This window comes from Babylonia areolata, chromosome 5, assembly GCF_041734735.1.
Source record: "Babylonia areolata isolate BAREFJ2019XMU chromosome 5, ASM4173473v1, whole genome shotgun sequence".
Taxonomy (NCBI): domain Eukaryota; kingdom Metazoa; phylum Mollusca; class Gastropoda; order Neogastropoda; family Buccinidae; genus Babylonia; species Babylonia areolata.
Window position 1 is genome coordinate 48,274,610 of NC_134880.1, and position 18,570 is coordinate 48,293,179.

At 40.5% G+C, this 18,570-nt stretch overlaps 2 protein-coding genes and 2 non-coding genes across 4 annotated transcripts; 1 reads left to right on the top strand and 3 right to left on the bottom strand.

Moving 5' to 3' along the window:
• Positions 1-2,270: 2,270 nt before the first annotated feature.
• On the bottom strand, positions 2,271-2,343 carry Trnak-cuu (transfer RNA lysine (anticodon CUU)). The gene has a single exon. It is a non-coding gene; the product is annotated as a tRNA-Lys (tRNA).
• Positions 2,344-3,246: 903 nt separating this feature from the next.
• Positions 3,247-3,319, bottom strand: Trnak-cuu (transfer RNA lysine (anticodon CUU)). The gene has a single exon. It is a non-coding gene; the product is annotated as a tRNA-Lys (tRNA).
• A 248-nt stretch (positions 3,320-3,567) lies between these two features.
• On the top strand, positions 3,568-15,646 carry LOC143282110 (TELO2-interacting protein 2-like). The gene is made up of 3 exons (XM_076587614.1): positions 3,568-3,752; positions 6,627-7,539; positions 8,439-15,646. Exons 2-3 carry the CDS (start codon positions 6,680-6,682, stop codon positions 9,061-9,063), a joined length of 1,485 nt encoding a protein of 494 aa, XP_076443729.1. The 5' UTR covers positions 3,568-3,752; positions 6,627-6,679; the 3' UTR covers positions 9,064-15,646.
• A 152-nt stretch (positions 15,647-15,798) lies between these two features.
• On the bottom strand, positions 15,799-18,210 carry LOC143282111 (zinc transporter ZIP1-like). Its single transcript, XM_076587615.1, has one exon. The coding sequence runs from the start codon at positions 17,502-17,504 to the stop codon at positions 16,362-16,364; it is 1,143 nt and encodes a 380-aa protein (XP_076443730.1). The 5' UTR covers positions 17,505-18,210; the 3' UTR covers positions 15,799-16,361.
• Positions 18,211-18,570: the final 360 nt, after the last annotated feature.

The window sequence follows — 18,570 nt, forward strand, 5'->3', positions numbered from 1 at the left end:
GCCAGTGTCGCATCACAGTTACAAACTGAGATTCTCAACTAACCAGTTTAGTGAAAGTTCAACAGACTTGAGTAGGCCTAGTACTGATGTGACCGAACGGTCGTATCTGTCCCGTTTCAAAGATTCGCATGTATACTAAGCTTATGCCGCCGGTCGAGTCATATTGGTGTCAGTTTTGCCTTCCGCGGATTCAGTAATGTCAGCGACGTTCAACCGATTGTCTTCTTCAGTTCCGCTTCAGTCCCGTTAATCAAAGTTGTTATTCCAGACTTTGGCAGTGTCACAGAATTTAAAAAAAAAAATATTAGAAGAACTCAGTAAAACAACAACAAAATTTAAAAACAAAATCAGAGACATGCGGCGTTACCGAGATTCAGCCTCGAGGACTGATTGTGATCACGAATCGACGCTGCAGCAGCCTACTCAGATGACATATTGGTATTCTTTCAGTCAGTTGCCGCCCGCAAACTGAGTATACAAATGCAAGATCATTGAAGCATCCATCTCAGCTGTTCCGGGAGTCAATTGACGGTCCTGAAAGGTAACTGGATTAAACTCGTCTTCGTTTGTCTGAACTTCTAAGAGTCTTTGTGGTTTGATTGTTTGTTCCCAACATCAGTTTAATTTATCAGCCATTCTTTGCTCCTACATCTAGCATGCACAATAAGGTGTTCTGCTCTTACACTCACTGAGCTCAGTATCAGTGTGTGTGGGCCGGGGTGGGGGGGGGGGGGGGGGGGGCGAGAGTTCAGTTGTAGTACGTTTGACTGTGCTGAGCAGCATAAGAATAGTATTATTCTTCTCATTATTATTACCATTACTGCCAGGATTATGGACAGAGAGGGGTTTTGTGAATAGAACTGACATCAGTCAGACCAACTTGGTGTCGTCAGTCTCAGTTGTGCAGTGGGGCAATTTAATATTGGCCAAGTTAAACAGAGGAACGAATACTCTTATATTGTAGAAGATCAATTTATTGGATGAACAACTACTGGAAGACGCAAAACAAATCCACTGACCCAGTGTGGGGCTCGAACTCACGCCCCTGGGATTAACATTCTCTACCGACTGAGCTAACTCCATGGGCTTCTGACTATGTGCTGTGTAGAAAATATTTTTCATCATATGTTTCAGATTTATAACTAACTTAAAACGTCCGCCTCTAACCTAAACACATTTTATTTCCCAAGTTGTAAATTATCTTATCACTAAAGCAAACATATATGTTGATTTTAAAATTATCCCCTGAACATCCCCCGCGCATAAATGGATCAAGTCCACAACTTAGAAAAGGTCTAAAGCATTTCTGGTTTTGTACGCTTGTGAATGTCAAAATGGAACTGTACGAATAACTTAAACACGTTTGTGTACCAAAAGTAACGAATCCAATCCTCTTCGTGCTACTGGTTACCAATTTCTGCCCGCATTTAGTACAAAGTTGCAATTCTCACCTTCAACTCCATCTTCAGTTGGGTGCTGCCGGCTCCGAGCCATCTGGGAGAATTGATTCAAACCTGCACACCCCGTCGACAACTCAAATCATCTTCCCGATTCACGGCGGCTACTTGCTCCACGCATTAAAACCCGATCCTTCGGTGATTCTTCCTTTTCTTATTCAGCTCCATATGTTTGGAACAGTTTACCTCACGATCTTCGCCACTCTCCTTCATTTCAATCTTTCAAAACTGGTCCGAAAACACATCTTTTTGAAAACGCCTATCCAAAGACCTTCCATACCTTTTCAGTTATAAGCCATGCCGGCAAACTCTCTCTCTCTTTCGTTGTGTGTGTGTGTGTGTGTGTGTGTGTGTGTGTGTGTGTGTGTGTGTAATTATGTAATACGTGTAGTCTCTGAATCTGTTTTATATTATTGTGCGCTAAATCATTATTTTTCTTTTCTTTTGTGAGCAATTGCGCGCGCGAGCGCCTGTGTGTTCAATGTTTCTTGTAAAGCTCTCTTTTCGGGAGGAAAGCGTTAAACAAATGTCGATTATTATTATCATTATTATTATTTAACTACTTAGATATTCCTTTGAAGTCCAGTATGTTCACTTGCTGATGAGAAACGGCAATAACTTCGATGAAATGGGAAGACAAATGAATTAGGCCTACTGGTTGCAATAATTTTTTATTGTACTTTTTTTCTTCTTCCCCCTTTATATATATATATATATATATATATATATATATAAAGCAAATGAACAGAACCTTTTATACAAATCATAATCATACGCAGTTGCGGTGATTTGTGTGGAGGGGAAAAAAAAAACCGCCCAATGTGGGGCTCGAACCCACGACCCTGGGATTAAGAGTCCCATGCTCTACCGACTGAGCTAACCGGGCTTCCGAAATGAGCGGGAAAATAATGTTATGTATAGGGAATGTTAGTATTGTTAGTATTTGTGGTGTTGGCTTTTTTTTCTTTTCTTTTTTCAAGGTAGTGTATGGGTCCGAATCAAGTCATTTTGATTATTGCCGAACTTTTAATGACAATAATGGATACTTATATCGCACACTATCCAGAATTATGCTCTAAGTGCTTTTCAAAACATAATTATATATAACTCGCCGCAGAATTTAACCCACCAGTTTTGAGGGATTCGAAACAACAAATGTAATAGAAAGACAGGCCATCAGCCACTCCCGTGGATTCCGGGTCCCCGACACGAGAACAGAGCAATATCGTAGCTCATTCTTCATCAGGACTGCCATGGAGTGGAACCAACTGAGTGAGGCCATAAGAGCAATAAGAGCTTCAGTCCTGGGGCTGGAGGGGGTGGGGAGGGGGGGTAACGGGGGGGGGGACAACAGCCATACAACAACACCCAGCAGTGGCCAGGCCACCACATCCTCCACCACCACCACTACTGAGCTACCACTACCACCACTCAGAACAGCAACGACCAGATTCCAATGACGGTTGTCTCAGTGCCTCATTAACAAAACAATTTAACTTGCAGTCACTGATGCAGCTAAACATTTTAAAAAATGAAACAGAAAAAAGCCGAAGTTTATAAATGCGGATCGTTATCTATGCTAGCTGGCCTGTTAGTTTAACAGTAGTAAGTTTAACAGTAGTAATCAGTTCAGTCGTGGTAGTATAGCAGTGAGGGGAAGAGCAAGCTTTGAAGGTTATTGATCGTATATTCGTGATCTGTAAGATAGTTTAGTATGAACATTAGAGCTGATTTTGCGAAACTATTGTGTGTAGCTCGATTGGGAAAAAAAAAAACCTGAATAAAAAATCGCCCAATGTGGGGCTCGAACCCACGACCCTGGGATTAAGAGTCCCATGCTCTACCGACTGAGCTAACCGGGCACCTGCAATTCAGCTGCCAATAGTGCTACATGTACATAATAAAAATATAAAATCTTTGTCAGAAGGAAAATTTGCTCAGCTACCTTTTTACTCGTACATATTAAATCATTTTCATGTTTATTGAATATAAACAGGCAAACACCCACATTAGGTGAAAGATAAATAGAATGGTTCTCGGCAACGAATGATCTCCCGCAATACTCCGATCACGCGCGAACTAGGACTTGCTCAAATGTTGTTATATTGTTTCCGGTTTCACATTAATGTTATCACTCTTGTGCAGTCGAGCTCATCAAATGAAACAGAAAATAAAAAGAATAACACTTGACTTGTACAGTCCGATTGTTCTCAAATCAAGACCAAGTGTAGATCAACGATTCTGTTATTTCCTTTGACGCCCTGATTCCTGTGCTTGCAACCAGTCTAACCGAGAGTAAGTGATTTTTCTGTGTATTTGACTTCTAATTCTTCTTCATTGTTTGAACATCCACCATCATTATTTTGATGGTTCTGATGTGTATAGAACTGGGGGGGTTCAACTAGCTAGGTTATTGTTTTGTAGAACTGGCAGTTTGAGACAAGAGGGTGGGGTAGGATGGTGGAGGTACAGGAGGAGGGGGTGGGTGGGAAGGGGACGTGAGGGGTGGGGGGGAGATGTGCTGGTCGGTCAGATTCAGGACTTGAAGCACGCCACCGAGGTTGAGGAGATAACCTCTGGAGGCAGGCTGTTCCAGTCCCTGACAGTCCTCGGGAAGAAGGAATATTTCTGTAGTTCGTGTTACAGGCTGGGAGGAGATACTCCCATTGTGACTGTCTTGTGGACCGTGCTGGGGTGTTTGGTGTGGGCCTGAATGGGGTGTTGATGCTGACCTCTTCACGATGGTATTTGAAGAAGGTGGTCAGCCTTGCTGCTCTTCTTCTATCTGCTAGGGTGGACCACTGTAGATGTGTCAGCATGGAGTCGACACTTGGCACAGTTCACATAATATATATTATATATGAAACTGCAAGTTTGTTGCATATCTGTTATGCATGTATGTGTATGTATGTCTGTATGTTTTACATTTATTTGCTTATTAAAGTTATTTGTTATCATTATTGTCTTTTTATTTTATTTTCATTTATCAATATTATTATCTTTTTTTCTTCTTTTCTTCTAATCTTTTATTCAAATATTCATTTACTTCTTTATTTGTTTAATCATTTATTATCCCTCTCATTTTCTTTCTTTCTTTTTTTCTTTCTTTTTTTCCAAGGCCTGACTGAGCTCGCTGGGTTTCGCTGCTGGTCAGGCATCTGGTTGGCAGATGTAGTGTAGTGTATGGATTTGTCTGAACGCAGTGACGCCTCCTTGAGCTACTGATACTGATACTGATATTGCAAAGAGGCCCTGTTACCCAGCATTAGTTTTAGTTTTCTAACTCTAAGTTGAGTGCTTGAAACAATGGAAGGTAGTCTATTTCAACTTGTTTGGGAACATTAAAATATTGTCAGCATTAATGGATTCTGTTACTATCCAGAACAATTCACTAGTATGTGCTTTGCAAAACACAAAATGCCACTTTACATCAATTTTACATCAATACATGGATGTATACCGTATACTCCACTAAATATCCATGCTTAAACCACATATGATGTTTGAGCCCCCCGTCAAGGGGCCTGTTCATCGTTCTGTAGGGTATAACTATAGATACTCAAAAACATTTTCAGCAAGTATATGGAGCAAAGCATTCAAACGAAAAAACAGCTATGGTGTCTGGCATAGTTTTTTTTAGTAGCTACCTAATCTTGACATGCTGGTGAGAAAGGGTAGGCAGATTTTTTCCAATGATAGTTGAGCCAGCCAGAATACATACAAATATATACTTACCCTCCCTCCACACATATGTGTGCACACACACACACAACTTGCATATTTTACATGCATATGATATATCTATATATGTATATAATTATGTGTACAGATACATAGTCAACCATACCACATGTACAGGAGTATATATACCAAAACTTATTGCTGACATGAGATATCCTGAGAAGTCAAGTATCAGAAGAAGAGCAGAGTTGCCTATCCCTGGACAAGAGGGTTGATATATCAGAATTTTTAGGTACTCTTGGGGACAGGACAAGGTAACATCAGCGACGTCTGACGTGATGCTATATACAGAGAGAAGACTCCTTGGGTAGGGATCTTTGACAGAATACACAGTGTTCGGTATATCTTGAGCAAGGTGCTCCTGGGGATGGGAAAAACTTGTCTGGTATAATACATGTCTGGTACAACCAATGTCCGGTGTATCTGCTGAGTTTTTAGTCATGTCAAAGAAGACCTTCGGCCGGGAAAATTTTTACTAAGACGGTACAAGCAATATCCGGTACATCCTGTGGCCGGTATAGGTGGAGCATGCTCTATCTTGTTCTTGTCCTTGCTTTCCCTCCCTTCTCTTTCCAGTCTTTCCCTTTTCAGTTCACAAATAGCAGTAGAAATATATCTAGCAGTAGAAATATATACCACAGCCCCCAACCCCACCCCCACCCAATAAATGACCTATTTACTTTAACTGCCTAGTCCTGCCTTACCCCCTTTCAAAAAAAAAAAGAATACACAAAGTGAGAAAGGTATAGTGTAAAAGTTGGGTTCCTGCCTTTTCTCATTTGTCAGGAGAGATTGTTCAGTTCTTTGACTGTGGTTGGAAGGAACTGTATATACCACAGATAGACTTGAAGAGACCTGCAGATCTGTTTGTATTGTCTTGCAGAGACCAAAAGATTTACAGAGAGACAGTAGCATGTATGTTTCAGTTTCTCAAGGAGGTGTCACTGTGTTCAGACAAATCCATATATGCTATACCACTTCTGCTGGGCAGATGCCTTAACAGTATCTTAACCCAATGTGCTGGTCAGGCCTGTAGTGTAAACATATATATTATATATATATATATATATATATATATATATATATATATATATTAGTGTACCTATCAGAGTGTATTTCATCTTCAGAATTTTGCCAGATGACAACACTTATGTTGCCATGGGTTCTTTCTCAGTGCTCCAAGTGTGTGCTGCATAAGGGATCTCAGTTTATTGTCTCTTCTGAATGACTAGATGCTTAATGTCATTTTTTCCAGTCAAACTTGGGAGAAAGGGTGTAACCAGGACACTGTATTGGAAGATGAGTATCTTAACCATCCTGCCACTTTTTTGATGTGTATGGACAAGCAGAGAGACCTAATGCTTTTTGTAGGCAGGCAGACAGATTGAATGATGCCATCATGTTTTTGCTGTGTTGTTTATGTTCCAGACCAATCACTGTGGAAGTAGGGCACAGAACTGGATACACGTTTCTCATGCAATATGACGACAGAAACAACAACTACTGCACTTGACTCTGAAAATGAAAGTACAGGTGTAACAGGCAGTGCTGATATAACCTGCCTGTTGAATATCATGAGTGCATTTAAACAGATAAAATGTGAAACTGAAAGGTTAGATTCTCTGAAAGCAGCTTCAGAAATGATAGGGAACATGAACTGCAAAACAAAGTGTTCCAGTAGCTTTGTGCAGCTGGACGCTGTTCTTCCAGACCTTGAAGACGTGGTGCAGCTTGCTGTCCCAGCCCCGTTTCCAGACCGAGGACATTTTATGTTTGAGGAGGAAGACTTCCGGAGTCTGACAGAAAGAACTGAAGTTGTGTTGAGCTTTATGAATTCAGTGCTTGAAATGTGCAATCACTGTGGCTCACCATCAGTGCCCACACTGCTGCACGGCTGCCTTCCCCACCTGCTGATTGTCCTGTCTTCCAACATGAGAGCCAGCCTGTGGTTCAGGGACTCCCTACACAATCTCACCTTGCAGGTGTTGAACCAGGTGAGGATTTTATACCAGGTGGACTCCTTGATGAAGTTGCTGCACTTGGATTGGAAAGGCAAGGACAGAGAGACAGCTACCCCCAACAGCTGCCTCCTGGGGCAGTATCTGAAAGCAGTCCGGGTTCGGCTGACCAAAGAGGACTGGCAAGCCAGCCCAACATTTGTGGAATCATTCGTGTGGATGCTGACGCAGATGATCAAGTTCCCCCACCTGAGTGACTACCTGCACCTGGTGCTGCCCCCAGCGTTGCTGTTTGTCGACAGTCATGTGACGGAGCACAAGGTGAAGGGTATTCGATGCTTGCACCATATTGCTGCCAACGTCTCCAATGAACAGCTGCGGTGGTGAGCCATAATTTCGGTCATGCTGTATAATGTTTGAATACATAAAAATCAGGGAATTAGTTGTTTCACAATAAGTGGGATACAGACAAAGGGGGTGGGGGTGGGGTGGGGGGATGGGGTGATTGTGAGGTGGCATTTATAGGACCCGGACTTGTTTTTGTTGCAGTGCCTTCTTTTCAAAGTAATATACACATCATGACATGTTCTGGATTCTTTTTTCAGCCTTATTGTTCTTCCAGCACAAGTTAAGATTCTGATGATTGTGTGATGAATTTTATTAGCAGAGAGAGCCTTGCATATGAAACATCGCTTTTGTATAGTGTTCTCACAGATGGTCACTTTTGAAATTGTTTGTGGTAGAAAAGTACAGCCTGGATTAAGCTAGATTAGTGGTGCGAAGTAAAATCAATTCTAATGTCTAAACTGATATTTGATAAGTTCTTTCCTGTTTCATGTGGGACCATTCCAGTAGGGTTTTCTTTAAAAGATATTTTTTTGCCTTTTTCACTTTTGACTGTTGGTGAATTCTGCATTCTTTACCCATTTACCATGAATTATGAAATAGGCTTACTTTAAATAGACTTCATTCTTTGAGGATGCTGTTATTTGCCTGTTCAGATCAGCACATGCACACAATCAATCAGAGCAAATCTTTTTTTCTGTTTTTTTTTTGTGTGTGTTTGTTTGTTTGTTTTTTTAATTCTGAATTGATAACAACTTTGTCCAAGATTGGAAAGAGATATTACTGTATGTATTTATGTGTGTCTTTGTCACAGTTTGTGTGTGTTACAGTGTATGAAGGGACATGCTGTGCCCAACCAAAAATTAGTGTTTATTCAGTTGTAGGTCAGCCAGAACTGTGAATGACCCTCACATTGACTTTTTACCTGTGCTGACAGGTATGGAAGAGCGGACGTGGTGTACGCCGCTCTCAAACATCAGATCTACTCCAGGGAGGCAGAGATCATCCGAGTCCTTCATCCAGCTCTGCTGACAGTGCTGCCAGCCATTGACACACACCTGGCCCAGCCCCAGGAGGTGGACCTAGTCCTGTCTTCAGTTAGCAGCAACGCTGTCATGGAGAGCAGCCTGGTCCTGAGGCGTCTGTACATCAGGAGCGTTGTCAACTACGTCAGCTACCTGGGTGTGCGGTCAGTGTGGCACCTGAACAGACTGGTCAGCCTGGCCTCCGATTATCTGGAGGTGTGTGATGGCCCACAGGAGGAAGCCCGGCTCAGCGCTTTGGACCTTGTGTCCACCGTACTGAGGAATGCCTGGCCTCGCGTACCACCCTACGCTGGTAAGATTGTGAAGTCTCTCCTGAAACTGTTCCAGGATTTGGAGACTGGCACTTATTCAGCAACCATGGGGCCTGTGAGGGAAAAGCTGTGTGATCAGGCTTTGTCATGTCTTGAACTGCTGATAGAGATATGCCCCCATGTCAAGGCTTGTTTGCGTCAAGTCGATCAGACGCCGGACCTGAAAATGGTATCGCTCAAATTTCAGAAGTTGCTGGAAAGCTAGCTGAACAAATTGTGGTCAGACATTTTCATCGTCTTACTTCCTTCCCAAGTCTTTCCACTGTTTGTTTCTGTTTTTCCATTTTTTCTTCTTTTTTTTCTATTTTTTAATTTTTATTTTTATTTTTTTACAGTATATATATATATATATATATACATACATACATACATATATATGTCTGTGTGTCTGTGTGTGTGTTTTAGAGCAAGGTGAGGAATGACGAGTTGAAGAACTAAGCTAGTTAGTCTTACAGGTTCAGCTTGTAGCAGTTTTCTGGGCTGTTCATTTGTGCAGGTAGATATGTTGTTGTTTCTTTATAAACAAAGGAGTAAGTAAACAATGAAATCATTGTATAATTAACCTGTGACCTTTGAGTCATGTTTATATATATATATACATCAGAAAACAATCAGACAGAAACACAACTATTGATCAGTTCCATCTTGGATAAAGGGTGAATGCCTGCTCGTGTTACGTTATATATGGGAAGTATTGTGGAGTTGGAACTCCAGTCATATATATTTTCTAATTCTTTTATTTTACTTGCACAAAAAAGAAGAAATTTACAGACAACTGGTAGGTCACAGGATAATTCATACAGCAGGTGCAGTGTATGCCTTCAGTACACATACAAAAGTAACAATGTTGGCGTCAGGACATAGTCACATGTACAAGGTAGAATCAAGCACATGTACACCATTTCCTTTGGATTAACATTCATGTTTTTATTATTATATTTAGTTGGGGAAGGAATAAGGAAGCTAATGCAATTGACTGTCATGGATGAGCGGTAATGCATGAGTGGTAACTGGTAATCTTTTTGAAATAGATTATTGATTTTCATGGGACGGCTTTATTTTAATTTTGTGGGAGAGATTATGAGAGCTTTATTTAATTTTGTTGGAGAGATTAATTTGATTTTAGTGGGAGAAATTATTGATGTTTGTTGCAAATTTGTCTGATTTTTGTTGGAAAGATTTGTTTGATTGATCAATGTAAACAAGAAATAAGTGGCACGAGCATGAAACTTGCATAAATAATGACCAACAAGAAAAACGTGAACATTGATTGTGATGTTTTATTCATTTCACTGGCAGTTTCAACATTTAGAACAAATGGAATGCTATCAAACTGATCAAAACAGTTCTGTGCATCTGAAATAGCAGTGTCTAAACTTAAATTCAGTTTCGACACAGACATGCTTTTTCAGTAAAGTGTGTGCACTTGTACACACACACACACACACACACACACACATACACACAGAGGCAAAAGCACAACTACTACAATCATCAAGTACAAGTCTGTCAGCTGTTTAGAACAATGTAACTGAGATATTTATGGTGGAAAAAAAATAGTACAGTGTTTATACTTGGCACACAAACAGAACAGGGCCAAAACGTGATCCTTGGAAAGTTTTGAGAAAAAAAAAAAGAGAAAAAAATCCATGCCCAGCAACATGGAAATTTTACTGCAATCGTTTTTATCCTTCCTGCTAGAAAAAACAAACATCTGAAATTTGGAGGATAAAAATGAACGCAGTAAATTTCCATAATCAACAGGGACTGACAGCAGTGTGCATGCATGTGCTGCACTGTGTGTAAGGGTATGGGTGTTTCAGGGGCAGCGTGTTCCAACAGGATGAGTGAGCAGCTGTTACAGTGTCAGGTGCTGATGATCCCTTTTCTTTCTGGTCCACTGGTTTTGAAAGAATGCACTAGATTGTTTGCTTTGCTGCTAGCACTGGGTCACAGCAGCTGGGGATTTGGTGATAGATAAACTGAAAACACAACACAACTCCCACCCTCTCTCTCTCTCTCTCTCTCACTCTGTGTCTCATTATGAAATGTCACATGTCCATGAATGTCACATACATGCTGTTCTGACGTATAAATGAATGGGGAAAAAATGGACATAGAACAAGTAAATGAAGAACAGCAATTAATGATAACAAAGGACACAAACACAATAATTTGAATAAATAATATGAATTAATTTTCAATATGAGGTTGGTTAATTGATACAAATGTGTATTTCCAGCATACTTGCAATGAAATGTCACTTTCATTTATAATAAATTGTTTCCCTTTAAAAAAAAAATCAAAAAAAATCAACATTTATTAATGTATAGATCTACTTATTTCTTATTTCTTCAGTGTCATTTCTCACCAACTATTGCATTTCCCTGGTCATTTCAGTTTTATTTGTTACTTCATCTTATGTCCTCAACACATACATACATTCTAAATAAAGTACAGTCCATGTACACAGCTCATGCATGGAATAAATTTATTCTGAAACAAATAAAAACAAAAACACAAAAGAAATTGTGACTTTGTGATGAGATTCTGCATTTGTGTACTTACTTTTTAATCATCATGATTATGATTGCTAAAATAATCCACTGTCTAAAACTCTGATCTTGGTCTTCGTTTAGGGATCAGTGACTGAAAATATATGTAAAAACTGTTCGGTGAGTGTGGTTCGATTCCAAGAGAGAGGATCAGAGAGGGGGATACTGGATCAATGATGATGCACACACTCACTTGCACTCGCTCACTCTCTCTCCACTCTAACAGCAGGGCCACATGGAGTGGTTTTTATAGAGTGTTTACTTTTACAATACAGCACACACTGCCTACTTCAAGTACTTCCTACAAGCAGCACACAGTAAGAAGTTCACCCTATGCCTAAAGCAGCACACAGCCCATCAAGGATTTCTTTGCACCTCACATCATTAAGTCAGCCTGTGTCAGTTTTCATTTTTTCTGGGAGACAGCTGAGAATTAGTTGTGCTGACTTGTTTTATTCCCTTCCCACAACATACTGTGCATACTAATGCAAGCTGCAACACTCACTACCCCAACAAGTTGAACTGAAATAATCAATCTTTGCTTGTCTTAGTGACGCTAAGTGAATGACTGACAGATTCACTGCTTAATCCTGATTCGTCCAATTAAACAGATTGATCTGATTCGCTCACTTCAAAACCTGTTTCTACACACATTCTGTGACAACAAGTTCAACATACTGTGTCACAAAGAGAGGGGAGAGGGAATGGGGGGTGGGGGAGGTACGACTTGAAAGACAGACCGCCTTACTGGAATGTTCTGACATGCTGATACTGGCATGTTTCAAACATGCCAACATCTAATTCAGCACAGGGATTGCAGCAGACATCACATAACCGCACGTGTTTCAACGACTGGGCTGGGTGATGCAGACTTGCTGACCAAAGACAGCCGACTAGGGAGTGCGGGTGCGGGAGGGTGGAAGGAGGGTGGGTGGCACGGTGTCGACGCGATCTCTAAGACTGGACGGAGCAGGGAGGGAGATAAGAAAGGGGGGGTAGGTTGACGGGATAGGGAGGGAAGGGGACAGGGTGGAGGTGCAGGTGACACTGCCAGCACACTATAACATATAAATGCCTTTGTTTTTGTTTTTTTACACACAATTTTTTGTTTCATCTGGTTGGGAAACCTAGCTCACCTCACAGACACAGCTGACAGTTGTTAGCACCAGGAGTACCTGCCAACGCATCAGAACAATATGTATGGCACTGGAGAACGGGTCAGAATTGATCGGAAGAGCACACAACAAAAGCCACACACACAAAAAACATCCCTATACCAGGGCAGGACAAAGTGATTGAGTTATTTCTTCTATAACAGGAACATGCAATCTCTGTTCTCTCAATCTCTGTCATCAGCTGTGTGATGTAATAACTGAAAAAATAAATCAGAAAAGAAACAGTACATTGTATTCAATACAATAAAACCCCACAAAGTTTGAAAAGAGATCAGGAGAAAAATAGTGCAGAGTAGAAAAACAGTGAGATTGTAAGGAGATGAAAAGAAAAACAACCCAAACACTATACCTAGTAAGAAAAAATGGCATTAAAAAAGATCAGGAGGGTGGGGGATCACTGAGAGTCTGGCCTGAAGTGGGCTCAGCTGTAACAAAGTGAAAATGTGAAATCACAGCTCAACATATTTCACTAATTTCTGAATGTTCCGTACAGATTTGTCAAGAGTAAACGAACCACACACACGCACACGAGTAATACGCTCCAGTTATGTCTTATATTTGATGAACATGCCACATTCTTTCACTGACAACATACCTTGTTCACCAAATCTGTAAGGTGACTGAACATACATGTGCACAAAATGATATAAAAAGTAGTATAACATTCACAGGGATCCATGCTCCAAACACGGTGCAGGGGAATTTATCCCTTATCTATCACTATCAGCCCCACAAAAACCATATACCGGTATATTGACAGTGTGTGTATTTGTCAGAGTGCAATGACATATATTTACATATATATCCACATGCTAATACATACAAACACTAATAGGATACTAAACTCAACCCTTAAGTCCATGTATGACTAGAGATAGCATGAGAAATACAGTATTCATTGCACGCCTTTCCTGATTCGCACACACACCCCCAATATTCTGAGGATGGGGCATATCAAAAGAATTTTTCTAAAACATCAACAAATACAATTTGTTCATATGATGGGCGCAATAGCCGAGTGGTTAAAGCATTGGACTGTCAATCTGAGGGTCCCGGGTTCGAATCACGGTGAGGGCGCCTGGTGGGTAAAGGGTGGAGATTTTTACGATCTCCCAGGTCAACATATGTGCAGACCTGCTAGTGCCTGAACCCCCTTCGTGTGTATATGCAAGCAGAAGATCAAATACACACGTTATAGATCCTGTAATCCATGTCAGCGTTCGGTGGGTATAGAAACAAGAACATACCCAGCATGCACACCCCCGAAAACAGAGTATGGCTGCCTACATGGCGGGGTAAAAACGGTCATACACGTAAAAGCCCACTCGTGTACATATGAGTGAACATGTGAGTTGCAGCCCACGAACACAGAAGAAGTTCATATAAATCTTTTGGTCTTTTTCTTTTATTTGTATCACATGTCCTTGTGAATCTTATGTGCACACTAAAGAACTGCAAATTTATGAGCTGAAAGCTTTCACCATGAAAAAACAATCCTAGTCTGCATGGGAAATAATGAACTTTCTTAACCTTCCTCCTTGGGATTTCTTTGCTTCTCATGAATCAAGTGAAAAATGAACATGATCTGTGTATTGCAAACTGACCAGCACAATCATCAACTTTTTATCACAGTACAAAGAACAATAAACTGGTTTGTACAGTGTACATACATGAGCAGCAAAGTTTACAAACTTGGGAATGAATTAGCACCAACTTGTTTAAAACACATGAATGTCTCTTAACTTTTAAGTGTAAGATATATTGGGAACTACAGGACCAAAAGGTAACATCTCTGGAGACATGAAAGATAATAAAGTTGACTGGAGACTGACATATCACACATGTATAGTGATGTAATATAGATAATAAAGTTGACTGGAGACTGACATATCACACATGTATAGTGATGTAATATGCGGCTTCTGTTCAAACGTGTGTGTGAGTGTGTATGAGTGTTTGTGAACATGCGTGTGTGTGTGCGCGCGTGCGTGCGCACATGTATGTGTGTGTGCGCGCGCAGTGCGTGCATGTGTGAGTATGCACAAGTTTTTATACTGATATGCACTTGTATGTATCTTAATTTCTGTATCTGTGTTTGTGTATGATTTTTGATTTGTGTTCGTACATTGTTATGTACTATCCCCCCCAATATTCCTTGTGACCCCGGTACACTTGGTAATAAAGACATATAATCTATTCCATTCTATTCTATGAGTCACACTTCACAAATGCTATCCTGATGATCAACTGCCAAACCCAACACTTGACCATGTCCTTCAAACTACAAGTTAAAAAACAACAGTAGAAAAATCCACTTCAATAGAAAAAACAAATAAAACTGCATGCAGGAAAAAAAATTAAAAAATGAGTGGCGCTGTAGTATAGTGACACGCTCTCCCTGGGGAGAGCAGCCGGCCCAAATTTCACACAGAGGAATCTGTTGTGATAAAAAAAGAAAGAAATACAGACATTTCATCAACTTGTTATTTTCCAATCGCAACAACTGACGTATCATCTATCATTGCTCAATCAACCAAGTCATTAATGTCATTTAATGATTAAAAAAAAAATATATCAAATAATGATCAGTTATTCAGACAGGCTCAATAGCTGAATGGTTAGACTCAAGAATTATATGAAAGTTCTGGGTTCAAGGGTTCAATCCCGGTATTGGCACCTGATGGATTATGGATGGAATTTGCTGATCTCTCATCATCCGAGGTCAGCATAATATATATGTATCATAAACACAAACATGATGGTGATAGTTCCTTATGCTCTTTCATGTGTATTCACATTCAGTCAAAGATCAAATACACATGTTAAAAATCCCATAATCCATACTGGTGTTCAGTGGGTTATGGAAACATAAACCCAGCATGCACATCCACAAAAATGTACTCTGCCTGCCGTAACAACAGGGCTAAAAGAAAGTCACTGCCTCATGAATACACACGAAATCCCGCTCCTAGCAAATGATCATGAGAGCTGCAGCCCACAAAATACGTTGAAAGAAAGAATGATCAATCTTTATTAAAAAAAAAAAAAAATACAACAATCTGACTAAAACTAATTATTTGAATTATTTGTCTGAGTAAAAGGGATGGTGTTTATGATAATCATATTATAAAATTGTATCCACATTTAGGGATTTATATATGGTAGATGATATGGCTGATATGGCTGACTGACTGGTTCAAGATCGAATTCTCAATCGTTGAATAAATCAGCCAAAGATTTTTTTCTTTTCTTTTACAAACATATAATTCACACACTCTCTCTCTTTCTCTACTTCCTTCCATCTCTCCCTCACAACTCCATAGTTAGAATTAAGCTGAAAGATAGATAAAACAGAGTCTAAAACTCACACAAAACATATATTAAAAAAAAAAGAGACGGTCAGTGGTCACTTACAATATGATTGTCATAATTTTTTTTTTCTCAAATGCAGTATCATTATCAGGAGTATGTGAAAGTTCCTACTCATCCCAGTCAACTGATTTTTAAAACACCTTGTAATCATACAAGCACAATGAACACATGATATATAATAATTGTATGTCATCAAAACAAAACACTGAAACTCATTAACCCTCACACTGTCTGAAATAAAGTCATACACAGTATAATCATCTTAAAACATTCACACATAAATGTCAGCACAAAACACCTACAACTGCACAAACCAAATCCCGCAACCATGCACAGTCACTGTACATAATATGAACTACACAGACTAAGGTATATCATTACATCAGACCCATTTCACACATCTAGGTACCACCATTAATTTTACAAAAAGGTGCTTTGACATCATCACTGAGAAACAAAATGCCAGTGACAGTGCCAAAACCCAACAACAGCATGAGTAACTTCAACAAACGGTCATGGGCATTGTTGAACTCTGCTGGCAGAACCTCAAAAAAAGTCATGTACAAGAAAGTTCCTGACGCCATGCCTGTCAAGATTCCGTCAGCAAGATCTGACGTGGTGGATGCCCCAAAGTATGTAATGATGATGCCCACAGCCACGCCAACCGGCGCCGTCAGGGCAAAAAACAGAATGGTCCTGACACACACTCGTAAGGACAGGCGACTCTGGACCAGACTCATTCCTATGCTGAAACTGAGAATGCTTTTGTGCAGCACCAGGGCAGCAAATATGCCCAGGACCTGGCCTGTGCTGGTCTGCAGGCCCACAGCCAGACCTTCAAACACAGAATGTAGTGACAATGCCATAACCAGCATCAAGGCACGCAGTGGGGAATGACTCTGCAAGTCGTCATGGTGGTGGTGGTGGTGGTGGCTGAGATCACTGTCACTTCGTTGTCTGTTGGTTGACACAGCACCGTTGTCTGGATACCTTACATTTTCCACCGAGACAATGTCCGGCTCATCACTGATGCCTGTAATGGTGTGATCACTCTCCAGAAATTCTTCATGCACATCCTCATCAGACCCATTTTCAACTTCACGCCTTTTGTTTGCTTCTCCAAGCAACGGTCTTCTCACGTCAGAGTTGTCATGTCTGCTTTCCTTCACAAGCAGAACGATTTGTTCCACAATGAGGATGAAAAACAATCCAAGAGACATGATAAACTCGGCCAGGGGAAATCCTGACGTAACGTTCATTTTAAACAAAACAGTGATGAGACGTTTTCTGACTCCTGGCAGCAGATCCAGGAAACATGTGGCCAGGAAAACACCAGCAGCAAAGCAGCTCAGGAAACTGAGGATCCGTTTATAAGTGGCAAGCCTGGGCCTCCTGCGCCTCCCTGTGATCTCATCATCCGCAGGGGGTGCAACAGCATTCCTCTGGATAAATGTCATCAACTTGACAGGAACCAAGCCCAGACAAAATGTCATCAGAAATAAAACACCAAGTATCAGACCTTTTGATGCAACAAGCGACAACATATTGGTACTGTTTTTTCTGTCTCACAAAGCTGTATGAAATAATAGTTTGCCTGATCAGTTGCGGGCATATATTAACACATTAACTTGAGCAAGCAACTTGGTAAAGAGTTTTTCAGTATAATTGTACAAAGTTGTACAAAGTTCATTAATTATATTCATACGTATTTTTCTGTCACTATAAAACCGTTAAATGCCTTATGAAAAAATGAAATTCCCTGGCGTCACACGTGTTCAGGTCGGTCTTTTGTGGTTTCAGTTTCACGTTCACTGTCACTTGCTTTAATTGTCAACAAGTGATGTGACGGGCTTTCCTCTGTCACTTCACACTAAACTTTAGTCAGTCCGTGAATAAAACACAGCTTGGAAACATAGTTCCCTTTTCCCATCAAGGCACCAATTTTTAAACGCTTGATTCAACTTTCCACGACACACACTGTGTTTAAAAAATTAGCGCCTGCACACATCACATGAACACGCCGCACATGACACACTATTGAACATGTGACCCATAGTGTACCACACATGAACAAGTTGGTTGTCACAAGCCCAAACCAACAACACTGGATCAGCAAACTTTGACATTTAATCAAACATAGTCTAGGCCAGGAAAGGAAAACCGCTGTGCGAACAACTGTCGAATTTGCAACACTACACACTTACGGGTAATGTTTTGGAAGCTACGTGCGGCTAGCCGTAGTACGATCACTATGGCCGCCAACTCGCTCTGATTGGATAGTATTTTTAACATTCAGCAGCCATTTTTGTTTGACGTCATACCCGGGAATTCCTTCTGCCTTCGCAACCAGCCAATGAACCGCCCTCAGTTGTTTGTTTTGTTTTTCAATCCATCGATTTTTTTTTTTTTTTTTTTAAACTTACTCTGAATTTTGTCTGGGTATTATCACACTTTAGCATCCTAAATTCAGCTCAAAGGTTCGCTCCAACCCCAGTTTTATTACAAAAAATGCAAATTTGACTGTGTGTGTGTGTTGATTTATGATTACAATGCATGTTACTTTGACCTGCTGTTCCAATCATATGTTCCATGTAATATGAGGTTATCTAT